The sequence below is a fragment of the Diplotaxodon limnothrissa genome, linkage group LG15, assembly GCF_057381915.1.
Source record: "Diplotaxodon limnothrissa isolate DT_005_m linkage group LG15, D_limnothrissa_male_GT1.1, whole genome shotgun sequence".
Taxonomy (NCBI): domain Eukaryota; kingdom Metazoa; phylum Chordata; class Actinopteri; order Cichliformes; family Cichlidae; genus Diplotaxodon; species Diplotaxodon limnothrissa.
In genome coordinates, this window is record NC_140610.1 from 26,541,624 (window position 1) to 26,561,645 (window position 20,022).

At 43.2% G+C, this 20,022-nt stretch overlaps 1 protein-coding gene across 3 annotated transcripts in view; it reads left to right on the plus strand.

Moving 5' to 3' along the window:
* vta1 (vesicle (multivesicular body) trafficking 1) overlaps positions 1-20,022 on the plus strand; it is a 60,864-nt gene that overhangs the window by 12,784 nt on the left and 28,058 nt on the right. For all 3 annotated transcript variants that reach the window (XM_085372705.1, XM_085372706.1, XM_085372707.1), the window contains exons 2-4: positions 1,867-1,961; positions 10,682-10,809; positions 16,172-16,247. In XM_085372705.1, the coding sequence (XP_085228831.1) occupies positions 1,867-1,961; positions 10,682-10,809; positions 16,172-16,247 (299 nt within the window). The remainder of the gene's footprint in view (positions 1-1,866; positions 1,962-10,681; positions 10,810-16,171; positions 16,248-20,022) is intronic.

A 20,022-nucleotide genomic window follows, 5' to 3' on the forward strand; every position in this document is an offset into this window, starting at 1 on the left:
ATTTATGTGATGCTGCATTACTGCAGTCACTCTGAAGCAAGCAGTTTGGGCTCCTCCACCTTTATGCCAGCTGTCTTCTGATTGGCTGCCCCTCACAGACAGAAGGTTTTAACAGCAGGTGGGTGGGGCTGCGATGCCCTACAACCTGAGCACGTGGCTCACAGAGATTACTTATTATTTGAAACGTTGGTGATTTTTAATAAAACCGTCAATTTCTAGAACACGACAAGGTTCCACGTTCCAAAATGAGGTCCACGTTCAAAAGAGAGAATTTCAGCAAAGGGTAAAATCCGCGCTGATCTCATCGCTCTGTGCTGCACGCCGCACTCCGCCTCCACACAAACAGCACAATCTGCTGAGGTAATCCTCGCAGAGAAGGAACTCTGAGGCCACTTCACCCTGCGCTGATAGTGCAGCGCTGAGTCTGCTCACTGTGCCTGTTGCACTACAAGTGTACACACACACACACACACACACACACACACACACACACACACACACACACACACACAGAGCTGTGGATTAGAGATGATTTGAGGAATGTCTGCGTGCCTGTCAGCACAGGTGGAGGTTTTTACTCCAACACACCTGTGATTGTGTGAGAGTGAGCAGAGTGTGAAAAGCCTTTCTGCTGCCGGTTTAGGACGACTGTGAGGTGTTTATCCTGCAGACACAGCGTCTGTATTTCCTGCTGATGGAGGAGGAAGCCGTGTGCGCTTCAAAGTGTCTCTCATTTTAGTTAAAGACAATCATTTTTAACATGGGTCGAGACAGCAGCTGTGTGCACGCACAGCGATCACACACAGTGCACCATCCATCTGGTTAACAAACCCCGGGCTGATTCACACAGAGATGAGTCTGCAGTGCAGTTCAGCCCAGAATCTACAGGAAGGCATCAGCATGGTTCCATAAAACGTTTACACACACAAACTCTCTAACAGGGTGTAAAGTCATGGTTTGTGTAGCCACGAGGCAAACCGAAGCACAGTGACGGACTTCAGGTGTACGAGCCACACCCCTGAACTGAAACCTGGATACCCACACAACAAACAGCTGAATTGTGTGTGTGTGTGTGTGTGTGTGTGTGTGTGTGTGTGTGTGTGTATTGTTGATGGGGAGCTCTTTTCAGTTTTTGAAAATGTGTTGTGTGACAGCTGTGCACATCATTCTCAGTCTGCTTTCTGAGGTTTGTGTTGTGAGCATAGACTGTGTGAGCAAGTGTCTCTTCATTGTTTGTGAAGTCTTGTTGGGCAATCTTTTAAATACAGTCTGTGGTGTTGAACGTGGAGTTCAGGTTGTATCACTCCTTGTGAATGTTTTGTGTATTTTTCTGGCTCAAATAACATTGGATTTAATGTCCCTATACCAGCAGATACATTCAGTAAATGCATATCTGTCATATTCATAACAGTTTTTGAACACTGAGTAAAGAGCTGCAGGTACATCACAGAAACACGAGCCCTCCCTGACCTCCGTTACAGTAATATGAAAACACTTTATCATACCAGCACCTTTTTTCTGACTAGCTTTATAATTTTTGGAAAATAATTCCAGTCCAAGTTCTCTAAGAGTTTTTCTGGAGGTCATCCCTGCAGGCCCGGTGCTGCTGCTCAGGTGTGAGGTTACATCATGTTAGAGAAGAATAGAAATAATTGACAGGTGAGGGATCATGAGTGTGTCCACACAGGCCTGCTTCGTCTCAGGTGGAAATCTTTCCCTCCTCCTCCTGGAAGAGAAGAAAACATCTTCAGCAGCTCTTGTGTGAAACTTTAATGAAGAGGACTCTGTGTCGAGTCTTGTGTGAGCGAAGCTGTGGAAGAACAGACTTGTTTAATTTTTTTATCTCCTCCCCGTGCTCTCCCGCAGGTCGACTCTACGCCATGCAGACGGGCATGAAGCTGGACAGCAAAACACCCGAGTGCCGAAAGTTCCTGGTCAAACTCATGGACCAGCTGGAGACGGTGAGTTGGATTCCCTTTAGTCCTGTTCCTCCTTCAGTGCGGACCCTTTTTCCTGTTTAGTTCTCTCTTGCTGATTGTGTCACGTTGAATAATGAGTAAATGAAGCGCATTAGCTTAATCATCTCAAACCAGGAGCTTCAGTATTTCAGGAGCTTGCTGACTGCATCTAAATGAGAAAGATTAATTTGGGTCTGTTCGCTGGGTCTGATTTTCATTCCTGCTTTTGACTTCAAGTGATTAAGAGAACAAAAACACGCAGATGAGATGGTCATTGCATTTGTTTCATAAACATGCTCTTGATTTTTCTGGACTCCCTCTCCCTCTGTGGAGAGGACACACGGGCTTGGGGGTCCCTGGTTTCTGTGCAGGCCTCGAGGCCATGCAGGCTGCAGCTCATACTTTCATTGGGATTATTTATTTATTTATTTTATACTGAAGTTTAAGCTTTGCATCGAGAAAATCTGCCAGATTAAATCAGCCCGGTTTATTTTTATTTATCTGTAAGAAACCGAGGCTCATAGAGGACGTCTGAGGAGCTTTTGTCTGCCCCTGCTGTACAGCTCAGGTTTAGTAAATTAATAAGAGATATGAATAGAAGTATCTCGAGGGTTGATAAGAATCTTGTTGGATTTCATATACATCAGATTTTAAGTGACGTGTTACGTGAAGAACAATGACCTCCTGCTGAGCTGCACGGTCCAGCCGACAGCCTCGTTACTCCTGCTCCGAGCCTGTGACGCTGGCTGCACCGCTGCCTGTACACCGCCTCTACCTCAGCAGCACACGGCTGAATGGCTCTTTTCTTAGAAAACACACACACGTCAGGTATTACTATGTTGTGGGGACATCTAATTGACATAATGCTTTCCCTAGCCCCGTACCCTAACCATGAAAAAAGAATGCCTAAACCTAACCCTCATCCTAAACCTAACATAACCATAACCTAACTCTAACCCTGACACTAAAACCACATTATGAGTCTCAAAAATGCCTTCAAACCAGGATTTTGGTCCCCAGAAGTATAGTAAACTTTAAATCTTTGGTCCCCACAAAGATATGAATACACACACACACACAACGCAGCCCTCTAAAAGGCTTGACATTTACCTGTTGGTTATCAGAGGCTGCACTCACTGCATAAGGTCCTCTCAGAGCTTTGAGGTTTCTCTCCTCGGAGAGGTTAAAATACTGCTGGGGTCCCAGTGACCCCAGAGGGCCCCCTACAGGTCACATGCACTGCTGGGCAGCAAGATATCATAAGTAATGCAGTAAAGCCTTCAAAAGGTCTGTTAGCAGACATACTTTGCAGGCCAGGTAATGTCATAATACTTCAAGTTTTCCTTCAATTTGTCCATATATGTATGAACTACGAACACTTTCATCAGTACGTTCTGTGCCATGTCACGCAACGAGCCTGAGCCTGTTATTTCTGAGCCTGTATTGTTTTAAAGATGGTTTAAGCCATAGACTGTACATAAAAGATGGCTGCAGATAATGTGATGTCACACACTGGTATCTAAAGTTCTTGAACTTTTCCTTGAACTTGGCATTTTAGCTGTTGTTGTATTTTTCTCAAAAGCAGATGTGGTGAGTGAAGTATGGATCTAAGGAAACCATCCTGAAATATGCACCGCTTTAGCCTTCTTTTTGACTCTGACGGGTACATGGTTTCTAAAATAAATGTCATGTTGTGCACAATAAGACGTAAACCCAGTGATAACCCAGACAATGTTCTCCCCATTTCCTGCCACTGCGCTCTGAACCTGAAGTGTGTACAAGGACAGGAGAATGTCGGATTTAAGCGTCATTTAAGTTACTGACCCTCGTTAGCAACTCGCGGGCCAGAAACATTTCTCTCAGATGGCACAGAGTGCAGAGCGACAGCTGGACAGCTGTGCCACACCTCACTGTCACTCTGGATATGTGGTCAAGTTGCACATATTTACAGATGCCTCACTAAGACAGTCCTGAGCCTCACTGCCGGGGAGTGTAAGCCGACCACAACAAGGTAATCAACAACCTTTGATTTATATTGAGATTTATATTGATAACGAACGATATATAAATCTAACAATAACAAGGTTTTGTTTCACATACCATTCAGCCTGAACCTCTGATCAGAGATTTTACATTCAGTCATTCACATGAGAGCAAAGGCCTGATGATGTAAGTTGTGGGTTATCTTAACCCCCACTCACAGCTGACCAGTGCTGACATTTTCCTGCTGAGGTCGATGTAAAGTTATCCTGCTCCATCAGGTGAAGACTCTTTGGGTTTTATCTCTTTTCACCATTTAATGTGAAATGGTATTATTATTATGGTAAATAATCTTTATCATTAGGGACTCTTTGTGCCACAAGTCTCACTTAATTTTGGAATAAGACACGTTGGTTTGCGTCTGTTTGTTCTCCAAGCTTACGAGAACATCTTGTGCTTCTCCGTGAGTCACATTTACGTAATGCAGGCTGTCTCCTGTCTGCTAACAGGAATGGGCTAATTCGATTTTGTGGAATTGTTATGATGACGGGAGGAAGGGAGGGAGCAGGTGACCGGGCTGAGAGTGTCCCAGCGGGGGGGCCAAGTGAATTTATCGAGACTAAGAAGAACCCACGGAGAGGTGATGAAGCTCTAAAACACATCCGTCAGCTTCAGTTTTACTGTCCATGTCATTTTGATCCTGTAGTTTCCCACCCTCATCGCGCATGTTTCTACTTCTACGGTTACATCCAACGTTTACCGTTTCAAGTTTAACTTGCTACGTGGCAAATCAGGTGTGGGTCTGAACAGTTAAAGGAATCAGATGCAGCCTGATTTTACAGAAGCTCCAGGGATCTCCGTCACACATGTGCGTCGCTTTCCCGACACGACACACACCTGCTGTATATAGCCATACATTGCATTGCACTACTCTCAGAAAATATTTCTCACAATATATAATTTTCTGTCCTCCTTTTCAATGAGCTGCTGTCCCTGGTGTCACCTTGTCACAGTGGTGATGTTAGCATGCTCCGCTGGCTGCTGCAGTTTGCTCTGGGTGGAGTCTTTTTAGGGAAATATTCTTAGGTAAACTTGTTCAGTGTGAGCATTTATAAAATATGAATATTAACTGTTGGTCGTAAAATATCAAACAGTCACTCCTGACTGTGTCAGCTTCTGCTTGATGCTGTGAACATGGAGTGACGACTGCCGCGTTTGTTGCGTCGTCTTTCTGACGCCTATTGCCAGCTTGGAGTCGCAAGCAGGTCGGTTGCTTGAGACGTCTCCATGCATCACTGCAGGAGCAAGGAGAGTCCGAGAGGGAAAGCTGATGCAACATCTGGTAAAGAAAAGAAAACTTTAATTTCCTTTTTTTCTGAGGAGCAGCAAGAGTTTAGGAGAAGACTGCAGGCGAGGATGGCCACAAATAAGGCTGTGATCAGTAGAGCAGGGCGATATGGCCAAAAATATTTATCACGATATATATTTGAAAATTTGCGATAACGATATAACCGACGATATAATTGATGCGAGACAAAATACAACTCCACAACATTACTAGCGCAAAAAGACAACCTTCCATTTATTTTCACTTAAACAAGAAGCTGGTTTTTATGTACATTAAAGCTTTATAAAAATGTAACAGTGCAAATGCAAATTCCTTGCTGAAAGTTTAACCAAAAGGCATTTCCAGTAGAAATGGGCTGACATATCCTGAGCATAACCATGTATAATATCCACTGAAGTTAAAAAGAGGTGCTTTGCAACATTAAACTGCAGTGTGCAGTACGCATTTTTCGGACCATAAGGTGCACGGGATTATAAGGCACATTAAGCGAAACAAAGCAGTCAGATAAATCAAACTTTATTAAACTCATTCTTCTTGCTTCCTCCACTTCTGTACCATTGATTCATTAATGTTGAATTCTCTGGCAGCTGCTCTATTCCCATGTTGTTGCAGTATATTAATGACTAACCTCGTATTGTGGATGGATTATCTCAGTTGTTCTCCTGACTGAAGTTTGGTCCGTTTACAGCATCCTGCCATGCGATTGCATTTGTTTCTAACCATGAAGAACCTTCACGTTAACTTTTATAAGTGGAAAAGTGTTAGTGTTCGTCCTCCAGCTTCACTGTTTATGTTATGCTAACATAGCTGTGTCGCTAGCGATCACGTAGCACATCATTATATACCAGCTAGCCCAACTTCAGTAACCCTACAAACGTCACTGCTGTTTAGTTTCCTGTCTTCATTTATGTTGGAAGTGATAGCAGAGCTGTACGTTTGATTTTTTTTCAGAAATCTCTCAGTCAGAACATGCAATATCATGCTTAGGTAACTAGCGAAACTAGCGAGCTAACTTCCGCTAGCTTCCTGCTAACTTCTAACTCCGTTAAATGTAATAACTTTTGTTTTCATGGATGCCTGGAAGTTAAACTTTATAGTTACACCTGGTAAAGCAGCAATGCTGATCGTTTTATTAAAGATGAAAGAATTTAGACAGTTTTTAACTCTTAAGTGATGCTGCAGTGTTGTTTGACCTGAAGTATAAGGAGTTTAGGACCCAGATTACTCCCAGATTTAAGAGCATCTTAGTCCGACAAATACGACAATAACAACGGCCGCTTGCATGTTCTGCAAAAAAATGTGCTTTGTTGTGTATCTGACGGACAAACACCAAACCAGTTCCACATCACGGAAGTTGCACCATTTTTACAAACCAATTCTGGTTCATCTGTTTCACTCAACAATCGGCCATGTGCGTATGAAAACAAAGGCACTGCGCATGCGCGTTTTACTCCCATTCTATCGCGATATTTCATTTTCCTATCGTTGCCTAACATTATACCGGTATTACCGTGAACGGTATAATATGGCCCAGCCCTAGTGATCAGGGCCTATCCGGTTGTTAAGTCTGACGTCACTAGCCGTGTCTGGGTCTAAACTCCGCTGCAGGTCCATATATCAAACGATCACTATGGCATTACTGAGAGTTGAAAAACTGTCTAAAGTCTTTCATCTTTAATAAAATGATCAGCGTTCTGCTCTACCAGGTGTAACAATTGAGTTTAACATCCAGGCATCCATGAAAACGGAATTTATGACATTTAATGGAGTTAGAAGTTAGCAGGGAGTTAGCTCGCTAGCTTCTATCTAAATACAATATAGCATGTCCTGACTGCGGGGTTTTGGAAACAAATTAAAACGTACAGCTTTCTTATCACTTCCAGCATAAATGAAGACAGAAAACTAAACAGCAGTGACGTTTGTAGGATTACTGAAGTTGGGCTAGCTGGTATATAATGATGTGCTACGTGACCGCTAGCGACACAGCTATGTTAGCATAATATAAACAAGCTAACTTTTTTTTCCACTCGATAAAAGTTAACGTGAGTTTTCTCGGTGGTCAGAAACAAATGTAATCGCATGGCAGGATGCTGTAAAAGGACCAAACTTCAGCCAGGAGAACAACTGAGATAATCCATCCACAATACGAGGTTAGTCATTCATATACTGCTGCATGGGCTGGGCTGTAGTTACATCCTAAGGTTTTAAAAACTGAGCTTAAATAAATGATTAGCGGTAATAAAAGCCGAGGGAGGTCAACAGGGATCACTGACTGTTTTAGGAGCTTTTTGAGATCAAATAGAAGAAAATACATAACATTAAACATGTTAACAACACAAAAGCCATATTAAACGCAGACTACTTTAGACCCGGAAGTAGGATTCGTCGCGTCATCACTGAACAACCGGATGCCAGCTTTCAGAGCAGGTTTCAGGTTTTACAGAGAGAACTGGTGTCATGTTGTGAACCTGTTGCAAAACTGTTTCCCAGGCTGATAGCAGGCAGCAGGAGTGGTTCAAACACGGACCTGATTCAGGCTCCGTCTTATTCTGATTTGGTTTTGCTCGGTAAACTTCAGCTGCAGTCAGACTGTGATCACACCAGCACAAACCCAATTAATCATGTGGAAGCGCTGCTATTGTCCAGATGGAGCCCGAACAAGTTCTGTGAAACACGGGGACACCCCGAGGTTTCCACTCCTTAATGAACTGTTGCTTGTTGCTGTGACTCATTCTGCAGCGCTCTGAGTCAGGATTTAAACCCCCTCCCCCCCAATCCTCCCCCCCAATTTCCCCACTGACCTGGCTCGTACGTACTAGGCATTAGGCATGCTGGACTTTTATTTTCCACTGTCATTGCCAGCTCAAGCCTTTCACTGGGACGGTGGAAGATCACTTGTTTGAAAATCAGTTTCATGTGATGCAGGATGGGAAACCTCAGAGATGCCAGTCATGGTAGATGCTGCTAAATTTAGATCTTTGTCTCCTGCAGCAGCCACTGAGGATGAGCGCCGTGGTCTCTCACAGCGGGGAGATCAGGGTGGTCAAACAGGTGGTCCTTCTTCTGTGACTTAATCAATCTGTTTTACCTGCAGAGTTTATCAGGTAAAACACACAGCAGTTTAAAATCAGCTCAGCCGCTTTACGAACGGAGTGAGCGAATGAGTAATGCGGCTAATTCTGGCTCTGTAAGTAAAGCAGATTAACAAGCTGCTCGATTTGCTTCTACTTTGCATTTTATTGGCAGAGAACACATTGTTATTGTTGCTCAGTCGTGTTCATTTAAGGGTGAGAAGCCAAAATGATTGAGGTTATAATTCAATCAATTGTGCAGCCTTATCAAACATACTGTACAAAGACTCAGATTTCTTGGAGCCTGTTCGATGAGTCTGTGGTGGTTCTGATCACCTGTGACTGTGGGAATTACGCGCATCTGAACAAAGATGGACTTTATCAGAACCACATCATGGACTGAACTGAAGGTTTTCAGAAATGTAGACCCAAACCCAGATGGATACATGTGTCCAGCTATTTGAATTTCCTCTTGAGCCCTGAGCGGTCGAGGAGTTACGGTAAAATCCCGGTGGAGCTGATTTTTCATGCCACTCTGTGAGTACTTGGTACACCAACTATCACTGCAGAGCACAGGTTCTCTTTTTTCCAAAACCGTTTGATTTTCGTCTCTAACACAAACATTAACAGAGTTACAGTAAAGCGTGCTTTTACACGGACCACCAGGTTCATGGTTCAAAAAGGGTTAAGACCTCACTAACGTCAAGGAAACATGTATTGATCTCAGACACTCAAAGCTTTCTGAGTTTAGAGACACTGACTTGAAGCTCAGACACATGAACACTGCTCAGCGGATGATAGAGGAAAATTCAAATGACTGCAACTAGAATTTAGATTTGAATTGATTTTAATTTAATTTAATTTAATTTATGCAGCACCAAATCAAAACAACAGTTGCCTCAAGGTTCTTTATATTGTAAGGTAGACCCTACAATAATAGATGCAGAGAAAAGCCCAACACTCGTACTATGACCCTATGAGCAAGCACTTTGGCGACAGTGGAAAGGAAGAGGTGGGCCGAGGCTGCAGACTTGAGCATAAAGCATCAGCTGCAGTCAGAGGTGTTGGAGCTGGAGTCTCTGTGATTCATTGTCACTCACATATTTATGGTCTTCATTTATTAACAGAGCTCATGAAAGCGTGGCTGTGCGTCCCGTCGCTCATGCACACTGCTGTGCATGTGTGGATTTCTGTGGGAAGCGGCCCCGGTTTGTTGGTTTGGACTTGGTTTGCACCTCCGTGCGTCACACTCGCTGCTCCCAGAGTCAATAAGGCGTCACGGTCTCGTATCAAAGGCTTGCTTCGCTCTAACCTGGTCCAGGTTTACATTTAAAAAGTGGCGCTAATTCTTCTGCTTCACTTTAAGTTTGGTCGCCTGTCAAACGGAAACCTAACCAGAGCGAGCGAGCCTGAGAGTCATGGCTGAGTTTAGCGACTTTCCTTTCATCCCACATTCTTGTATTCCCAGGCCAGTTGTCCTCTGCTGTCCTACGCTCAGCTCAGTGCTTTTACATTCCTCCGCTACGACTCACAGTCAGCGAACAGAGTATCTATTCAGCCCGGCCAGGGTCCACCTGCTGGAAGCAACCTGCGTGTTTGCTTTAGTGCTTTTACAAGAAACCCGAAGCCTGCTGGACGCCGTAATGGACAGAGCTAGGCATTTCATATAGAGGAGCAATTACAGGTGGAGCAAACCTAGTCAAAGCGAAGCAGAGCGAGCGAGACTAATCAAGCATCATGCTAGATGGCACCCGCTGAAGCGAGGACGTGTTTGCCTGAGTTAAAACATTTGAGCTAAGAAGTCAGAAGTGTTTTTCCGTGCACCAAACCAAAAGCGACACATCCAGGGATCAGGGTTAGTTTCTCCGGCCTCCGCTGGATGTTTAAAGGATCATCTGCAGGTCCTACTAAGTTTTAAAAACTGTAAATAAAGCAGATACTGGGATAAGTACATCCAGTAGATGGAATACTCCAGAAAAAGGGTTTAGCTGGTCAAAGAGAGGCCCTGTTTTAATGATGGCTTTGTGTGAATTTGTGGGCACTGGTGTGTAAGTGTTGGTCTTCGTACAGTGAATGCATTGAGTGTGTGTCACCTGATTCAGCAGTTAAAACAGTACCTGGTCTAATAGCTCTGCAGGTCTATCCGTTTGCAAACGTGAGCGTGTGCAGATGTTCTTCTATATTTCTGATCTGTTGATCAGTTTCAGGCTAAAACGTATTACACCTTTCACAACCAAAGTTTGACACTAAAACAGATTTATTGCTTTTCTCTGCAGAGCTTACACGGTTCCGTTCATGTGTCGTTGTTTTTGTTTCTCCTGCAGATGAAGAAGGAGCTGAGCGATAACGAGTCCATCAGTCAGGAGGTGGTTGGGAACGCCCACATCGAAAACTATGCCTTAAAATTATTCCTCTACGCTGACAACGAGGACAGAGCAGGACGATTCCACAAGTGAGAACCGAGCCACTCCTTAAGAGAGTGTGTGTGTGTGTGTGTGTGTGTGTGTGTGTGTGTGTGTGTGTGTGTGTGTGTGTGTGTGTGTGTGCACTTACTAGCAGGACTTTGAAGTTGGCTTTGGCCTGTAATCATAACATCCCAGAAGAGTGTAATGGCCCTGCGTAACTGGTTTGTCAGTGTAATGATTTAATCATTGAATGATGCTCTGATTAGTCCAATTAGAAACTTTGAGGTATTTAAACCTTCAGTTCATGATGGAGTCTAAACATTAGATTGCCATTACAAAGGACTTGATATGAGATTTGTATTCACGAGTACAAGTACTTCATGGAAGGAGTCGTCTTGCAGGAAGAAACACAGAGCAGCTCCCAGCCCTCAGAACCACACAGTCCTGCTGTTTCTCTGCTCAAAAAAATATCTCAAACCTCAGTGAATAAGCGGGATGCACAGACTACCTGGTGCACTGGTGTTCTGTGGACCACAACAATACGATCTGTGACTTTGAAAATGTGAGCACAGCTTCTGTCAAAAGAAACTCAGTTTCTCAGATAAAGGTAATATTCAGATTCCAGTTAGACCCGTTACTTATACTGTGGGCTCTATAAGACCAGCTTTGCATGATTCAGTGTTCAAAATAATTCTTCTTATACTCATACTGGGCCACAGTGCAGCTCATCCTTGCTTTGAACCAAAAGGTTTTACTCGCCCATCCAAGAATGAAAGTTTGTAATTATTAATAAATCGATTAGTGACGGTCTGACGTTTTATTCACACATGGTTTAATTATGACCTTCCTCTCTAATCTGATCATTCACGAGGAAGGTCAGTATCTAACCGGGTCACTGGAAGGGTTTGTTGGAGGATTTCACTGGATAATTATATTTTTTCTTTTATTAGTTTCTTTGAGTCTTGATGTTTTTCCTCTGACAGGAGACATGTTGGAAACACCCCAACACTTTATGTCTTTCATACTGCAGCTCCTCAGCCTTTCCTCACTCTGAAACACAATATTAGGTTCCTCCCACACTCGTGCATGAGGGGGCCGTATCAGGGCTATCCCCACTCAGTGATGTCAGCGAGAGCCAAGAGTAGAAAGGCCTGGGTGAAGCAGAGAGTTTAGAGCAGGCTGAATTCCTCACATCTGCACACTGAGCTCATTATTTGAAACTCTGCCCGTGTTTTTAATATGAACTTACACGAATGGAGCAGAATTCATGGCAGAAAATAAGCACAGCTGCCCCCCTTTAGGCGTCACAGTGTCACAGTGGGAAATTTTCCGGAATGTTCAGGAATATTCAGGAATGCTGCTCCTTGTAGTGCACGCTCAGTTTCTGCCGTCACCATCAGATGGTCGACGGCCCTGTTGGGGACGGTCTTGGTCTCGGGGGACTTCTGCGTCCGTACATCCAGTTCCAGACCGTTTGGTGGAAAGCCGGTCACATCTCCTTCCATGGAAGCAGTAACTCAGGCATCATGTGGAAAAATGCTGCCTATTTAGGTCAGGAAACCACCTCAGCCTGTTGATCTTCATTCAGCGTTCAGCTGAGAGTGTTTTAGCAGAGATGTTTCTGCTGCTAATCACAGTGTTCACACCCATCACAGCTTTAACCTTTGGAGCTAATTGAACCAATGAAGTCGGATTAAAACCAAAAACGTTAGTTTGTAATCATTACTCTTCTGTTAGTGACTCTGGTTGTGTTAAATCCTCATATTTAACGGGGAAGAATAACATGACACCAGGTTATTGGAACAGTTGATTTGGGGGATTTCTCTGGAAAATGTGTGTTTCTTACTCTTTTCCTTTGTAATTTCTCCTTCCCCCAGTTTATCACCTGGAATGAGACTGCCCGACAGGAAACACCTTGGAAATAATCAGAAGTGTTTATACGTTCTCCACACGATTTCAATGCGTTCTTTGTTTGTCTTATCTGCGTTTCTAATGGTACATTAAGTGAGGCTGGCCAAATATTTCAGTCAGGAATTCAATCTTTTTTTTCTTTGCTTTGTCTTTAAAAAGTTGGACCCTGTGTCTGACTCAGACACACCATTTCCTAGGAATGAGACAAAGAACAACAAAACAGAAGCACCTGCAACTCTGTGCAACTGCTGTAACCTTTCAACTAAACAAAGAAATCCACCATGCCTGCATGACAAAGTGACTTCAGATACCCGCTTATCCTCCCATTACCTGGATTCAGGTACCCAACAGCAGTTATCGGGCTGAGCTGGTTATCTGGTTGTGAGTTCACCTGGAGTTTCCCTTGCACGTTCACATGATAGGTGCGGTGCTGGTCCATCCATGCTTCTGACCAATAGGAAGCATGGATGAACAGGTTGATGAAGTCTCAGCATGAACACAGCTGCTGTAGACAATGCAGCGGTGTGAGCATGTCCGAGGAGAAGCTTTGGTCAGCAGCATTGTTTAAGATCTGCTGTATTAATAAAGTTTTAAAAGAATTTGAAGCCGATAGAAAGATAGTCATCAGTAATACAGTGACATCATCACCACAGCAGAAACCAAAGGAGTTATTATTTCATTAAAGTAATTAAATCTGCTCATCCTTAAGGAAAACACCCGCTCCAACATCCCGCAAGTTTGCAACTTTATCACTCCACACTTTATTACCTCCCCGAGCCCGGTTCTGCCTGAGGTTTCTTCCTGTTAAAAGGGGGTTTCATTCAATTTATTTCAATTTAATTCAATTCAATTCAATAGCATATCAGTAGCATCCAGATCTGCTAAAAAGACAGAAACTTGCATGACGTCTCCTCTGTGAACTCTGGAGACTCTGCACTTTGACCTTTGACATGGGAGAAACGTGCAGAGTCGGTTTCCCTTTCTGTCAGTCATCCTGCAGCAGCTCATGCAGGATGAATGGATGCAGGCGACGTGTCTCTGGATTTGTTTGTGGTGTAAACACAGCCCAAAAGCTGTTTCCAGCAGGTATATGAAGCAGGACTGACTCAAGCTTCTGTTCTGCTGCTGGTCAGCAAACCCGCCTGCGGTTTTACAAGCAGCAGCGGTCTGCTGCCAACACGAGCCTCAGCCGTGTGTTATGTCACTCCTGAACACACACACACACAGTCACACGGATATACATGCAGACAGAGGTGTAAATGCGTACATGTTTACATGTCTTCATTTTGAGTCACACAGCTGAATGTTTTTTGAAAATTTCCCACTCTGCACTACAAGGAGCCCATTCTTTGTCCTTACCTGTGTGTGTGTGCGTGTGTGCGTGCGTGTGCGTGTGTGTGTGTGTGATGATGGGTTGCTGTGGTTACCAAACGTATCTACTCTTCAAACCAGAGAGCCCGGCCAGCCTCAACATCTGATCAACATCTTACACAAGCACATGCTGTTTAAAATCTTTTACCAAGAGTCAGATAACAGATAAAGAAGTAAACAAAAAGTAAACAATACTAAGCAAATAATTAACTAGTAATAACGTATACGTTAGCTTAATAAACAACAATAAAAGCTTAGTAAAGGTTTACAGTGACGTTAGAGGTAAAATGAGTAATGCTGTTATACAGAAATAGAAGATCCATCCCCTCCAGTCTAAGTGGCATTTTTAAGCCCCTGCCCCAGCTCATGTGGGTGGGACAGTAATGGAAACAAAAATGCTGATAACTGAAAGATAATCTGCAATCCTCAAAACACAAATGTTTGGCTCTCGACCTGCACCAGCCAAAGTTTTAAAGGTGCTTTCTTTTTTAAAACAATGATCCAAATGTAATAACTCTGAGCCAATATATATTACGCCGTTTTATACGAACAGTGACATGTCTGAGTTCATGTGATTGTAAGACACTTTTAAAACTCGAGTGAGTTTATACAGTGTCCTGGCACTGATGCATGTTTGAATCCAACATGTCTCAGGAGACAGTTTGTGTCGTGTTTGCGTGTTGCGTGCTCTGTGCTCTACAGCACGCTGGAGCGGTCCTGTGGTGCTGAGCCTGCAGCTGCTCCAGTGGTTTGTTCCTTTGTAGCTTGGACCACTTTTAGTTGGTATTGATTAAGGCTGGCCGATATGTGAAATTTTTCCAACCCACATTAATGAGTCCAATAAATGACGATAGGCGATATATTCGTGCAGGTGACTTTTTGATGGGCGGAGCAATGTAATCATGCACAGACTGATTTGCGCGTTTAGAACACAGAAGTCCAAACATGGAGCAACTAGTTGCCCAAAAAAATACAAAGTCACCAATTTGGGATTTCTTTGGCTTCAAACCGAAAGATTCAAAGAGGCAAACCTGAGGATGTAACCAAAGGGGTGTGCCGCTTGTGCAGACGCATAGTGCCAGCAAAGGACTCAAACACGACTAACGTGCATGAGCGTTTACGTGTCCACCATCCGGCTGAGTATGCTAGGCTATCACCAGCTTCCTCAGCTCTATCGAAAGTGCTTTTGCTAATATAGCTACTTTTGGATTATTTGTTTATTTTGTTAGATTATAATATTATTTTATGCCATGTTATACCCCTAACTAAAGATTGTGAATTATTATGTAGTTTTAGTTTGCATTATTCTCCTGAATTAGAAGAAGCTGATAACTATTGCATTCGTTAAACTGATTTGCATTACATTAGACTGCTGATTTATTGTGGATGAATGATATTGTTTTATGATGTTATAAGAAATACTGTTTGCAGAAAGTCATCGCCTTATTTGTCTGATTAGAAGAGAACAGAATATACTGGAGTTTTCTGCCCCAACTCAGCAGGAGCAGATAAACGGGGAGCCAAGGTCGTAGCTTAGGCGCCGTGTGAGAGAAAAGCATGTGAATGTTTAGGCTTTTATGATAAGGTGGGAGAACCAGAGGCTATAAGAGTTTGAGCAATGCTCCACCATTTTGAGATCTGAGGCTGTCTGCATACGGTGTCCATCTCCCACGCGGGTGTTCATTAAAATCATCGTTTGACTTAACCCGGCCGGACCAGTGTTGTTATTGTGGTTTTTCTCTTGTCTCCATCCCCAATATTTTGAACCTTAACAATTTATTTATTTGAAATGCACCAAATCACGCTAAAGCTGCTGGCAGACGGTGCCGTTAAAACGGCCCTATTTCTTTTTTTTGTTGTTTTTCCGTTGACTGCTTCTCTTAGCTTCAACCAACATTATTGGCAAAATTGCTCATGGGCAAATAAATAAATCGCTGTTGTAGAAACAAGGCTCTCTCAGTGATGGAGTAAGAGACAGTAAGAGACTAATGGACGTTCTTCCATCTTATTCATTCACTTCTGTTCTGCCCATTTTTTTCAACCCCCTTTTCTTCCAACCTTTCCTCCTTCGTATATCCCATAATTCCTGCCGTCTGTCCCCCTCCTCTGCCTCTTTCCTTCCTCCAGGAACATGATCAAGTCATTCTACACTTCAAGTCTGCTGCTGGATGTCTTGTCTGTTTTTGGGGAGCTGTCAGAGGAGGTAAGATAAAGACCCTGCTGGGAGTCCCAGGTTTGATCTCTGCAGAGTTATAATGATGACCAACCCCAATAGGAAGCTCATTTATCAGTTAACTGGCTGAAGGATGATGCCGACTTTATTTAATCATTTATAAATGATCCAATAATCCCCAAAGAGACCAAAACCAACAGAACATTCATCCTGCTGCCGAGGCCTGTCTGTGCAGCCAGATCCTGACAGCAGTCATGCATCTGCTTCTTTCGACTCAGACACGAGAAAGTGACACAGTCGTGACATCAATCAGGTCACTGCACTGTGGGAATGTCATTAAAGGAGACTTCAGGTCATTCTCCAATCCCTTCCTTCTGATATTTCATTGTTGTTGTTTTCATAACAGAGCTGCTGTGAGGCCAAGCGTTGACTCAGCTGTTGCGATGTATTCAGGGTGCTGCAGATAAACAGACTTTGTGTAAATTTGTGCTCTTATCCTCCCGCTAATCTGCAGTTATTAGCGAACCTTTACAGACTGGCCGCACAGCCCGACATTGTTAAAACACAGAACTTTATTTTATTTCGCAGCCAAAAATTTTCAAAGATCCCAAATGTGCCATGCTGAATTTTCAGGGAAGAGATGCACAAACACGTTAAATATTTCCATTTGATGAGAAGGTGCAGCCACAACACAACAAACCACAGAGTCTGTGTGAACATCAGAGTCTGAGCAAATTAAAGCTTCATCATTGGAAGCAAAGGTTTAAGTTTAGTGGTTATTAGCAGTGGCTGGGAGTTATTTGTGCCTTAAGGTGTGAAACACAGCGCAGCGTTTCCCACAGATTCAGATTACAGTACGTGTGGTGCAGGAGTCCCACGCTTTCTAAAAAAAGTGATTAAAAATTCTGCTCAAATGTGCCGCTGCTCTGAACATTTTATGTGCAGCATTTGTGATGAAGACATAACGGAGCTGTAGATGTCTCTGCAGCCATCTGCCCGTTATCTCCACCGTCAGCCTGCAGCTCGTCCCTCTGAGGGGCGCTGAGCTCTGCATAGAGGTGTTATGATCGACTACTGCAGACCATCATGTTGGAGTTCAGCTGTGGGATGAGGTCCTCTTGAGATCAGACACCCAGACAGTGACTGAACTTTCAAAATAAGAGTGGGTAGGCTTATGGCTCAGTGAATTAACAACAGATAATGAGATTCTCCCAGATGGATTGAAAAATGGCCAAAGTATGTCCCCAAATATATTTCACTACCATTAATTATAAAAGTTCACCCTGTCGTTAGGAAACCCTGCAGAGACATTTTCTTTGTATAGCACCAAATCACAACAACAAGGTGCTTAAAGTTGACCGCGTACGAATCTTTACTGTGAAAGTGAGGTATGAACACAGTCCTGCTTAGCTCTGTTCCTGTAAACACCTGGTGTGTATGATTCCCAAATCACCCAGAAACCATTAAAGCATGATGGGGCACTTAGTTCATGTATGGTGAGCTGTCATGTTCCCACACTGAGACCCACTGGTGACTGAGTTTCAGGCAGCAGAAAGAGGTTTTCAGCAGTGTTGCCACCATCTTATGTAACACTGTTACCGTCAGGGACCTTTATACTTCGTGAATGCCTTCAATGTGTTCCCATGTGTGTCAGAATTCATCCCACTGACTTGTTTCTGAGAGAGAAACCGAATCTGTAGCTGCCGTGTAACAGGCTCTGAACCCGACAAGTGAGTCAGTGACTTTGAAAAACACGACTATCCAGTTCAGTATTTTCAGAAGTGCTTTTCAAAAATGACTCTAGCCTTTGTAACTGAGGCTGGCACACATTTAATGTCACACATTTCTTCAAAGCAAGCACTCAGATGTCAGGTGATGTCCTGCCTGTCAGCAGGTACCACCCGTCATTTATTGATGTTTTTGCTTCCAAGGAGCCCGTTTGTCCTGTAAAGTGGTCTTGAGCAGCAGCTCTCCAGGGTTTCTGAACAATAATCAGTTGTTTTATTTATTTATTTATTTTAATTTTATTTTCAAGAATAAAAAGCCAACTCAAGGGATGAACCAGTGCTGTTCACACAAAACAGACAACTCAGGAACCAGTTTGAAATGGAATCTTGTGGCTTTTTGTTATGAGCAGCCTGTGTTTCACAAAAACTCATAATTTGTTCTTATTTTTTTAGGTGAATCTATAAAAATTGCCTAGGATAACAAAGTTAACACCAACAAGGTGATTCCCACAGAGCTATTGACTGAAACCTTGCCATATCTCAGCATGGTGTGTTTTTTAGAACACTAGGTGACTAAAGAAGAAATTAATAACCAAAACAATTGCCTGTAGCAAATAAACAGTATCTGAAAGTTACTGAAAGGACGGCTGTCAGGAAGCAGTTCTTAATGTAGGGAAACGGGGAGAAAAGGCAGAGTTATGAAAACTACATGAACAGGTCAGATGGAGAGATGGATCCACATCATGGTCAGTATGTACGAGGAGGTCAGGAGGAGGTCCAACAGTGAGAGTCTGCAGCCATTTGTGACACAGGGTGGAGATTCTTTCCTGGATATCTGAAATGGAAAAACAGGCAGAAAACCTCTAAACAAGAGCTTCAAATACTCTTCACAAATCCTGGAGATCTTTTCCTGAAGATACTTAAAGAAATGACAGAAAGCTCAGAGAGCTCAGACTGAAGAATTAAGTTTGTCGTACCTAATGCAGATTTTGAAGCTGGTTAGAATTGTATTGTCTATTTGTTAATGTGGCCACAAACTTTAAGTTGAAAAGAGAGATGACACCATTAGAGGAGATCGTTCCCTTTTATCTCTGTTCATTAAGAACACCATTAATCCTCAATCTGGCCCCAGTCCAGCCCTCCAGTACATTTAATTGGATGTGCATCCATATTCAGATGTGAAGACACGGCTGTGTGATTTCATGTTAACTGCATCAAGCTGCCAGATCTTTAACTTTACCATTGTTTTCTCTTTCCTCCTGCAGCTGTTGAGTTTTTATGTTCAGGCCTGATATAACAAATACAATTTTGCTTTTACATGAGGAGTCGCTGTTACGCCTGATCAATTGGAATTATTACCCAGTTGTTTCCTCTTCAGTTAGTTCCTTGTTGCTGTGCCTGGCCGAGAGCGTGCACTGGACATAAAAATCTACACGAGCAGAAAGCTCATATGCGTACTTCTTCTACTCCGGTTGTCACCGCACTACATTGTTACTAACAAAGGCAGCGTGGACCATCTGCCTCTGACTATAATTATGTCTCTCCACCATGAGGCCATGAGCCCACCTGGGGACATTGTCAGCCAATGCATTTTACATTAACAAATTACGGGAATTGAAAGCATTGTGACCCTAATCGTGGTACTTCACAGAAAAGAGTCAGCAGCCGGGGAAACTACATGTTCCTGAGTCACTCTTTGAAAATCGGATCATCACCTAGAATATAAAAGAATCTGGATTTTTTTTTTTATACAGTCATGAAAAAGTTTTCACAGTTGTGCACAAAACTTTATCACATGACTGCATGAAGATAATGATGTTTCCAACAAATATGTTGAAAGTAATTCAGAACTGAAGCATTCGTGGTTCATCATATCTTGAAACGTTTAAGGTTTTACCAACCAAATGTCCAAATGAAGATTTAAAGTCCAGTGGTTCCCTCTGTGAATTGCTACCTTATTGTGGTGGAGGAGTTTGTGTGTCCCTGGGATCCCAGGGGGTATGTTATCTGAGGCTTTTGCCCTATGGTAGGGTCATCCATGGCGAATTGTCTGGTCCCTCACCCAGGAACAAACTCTG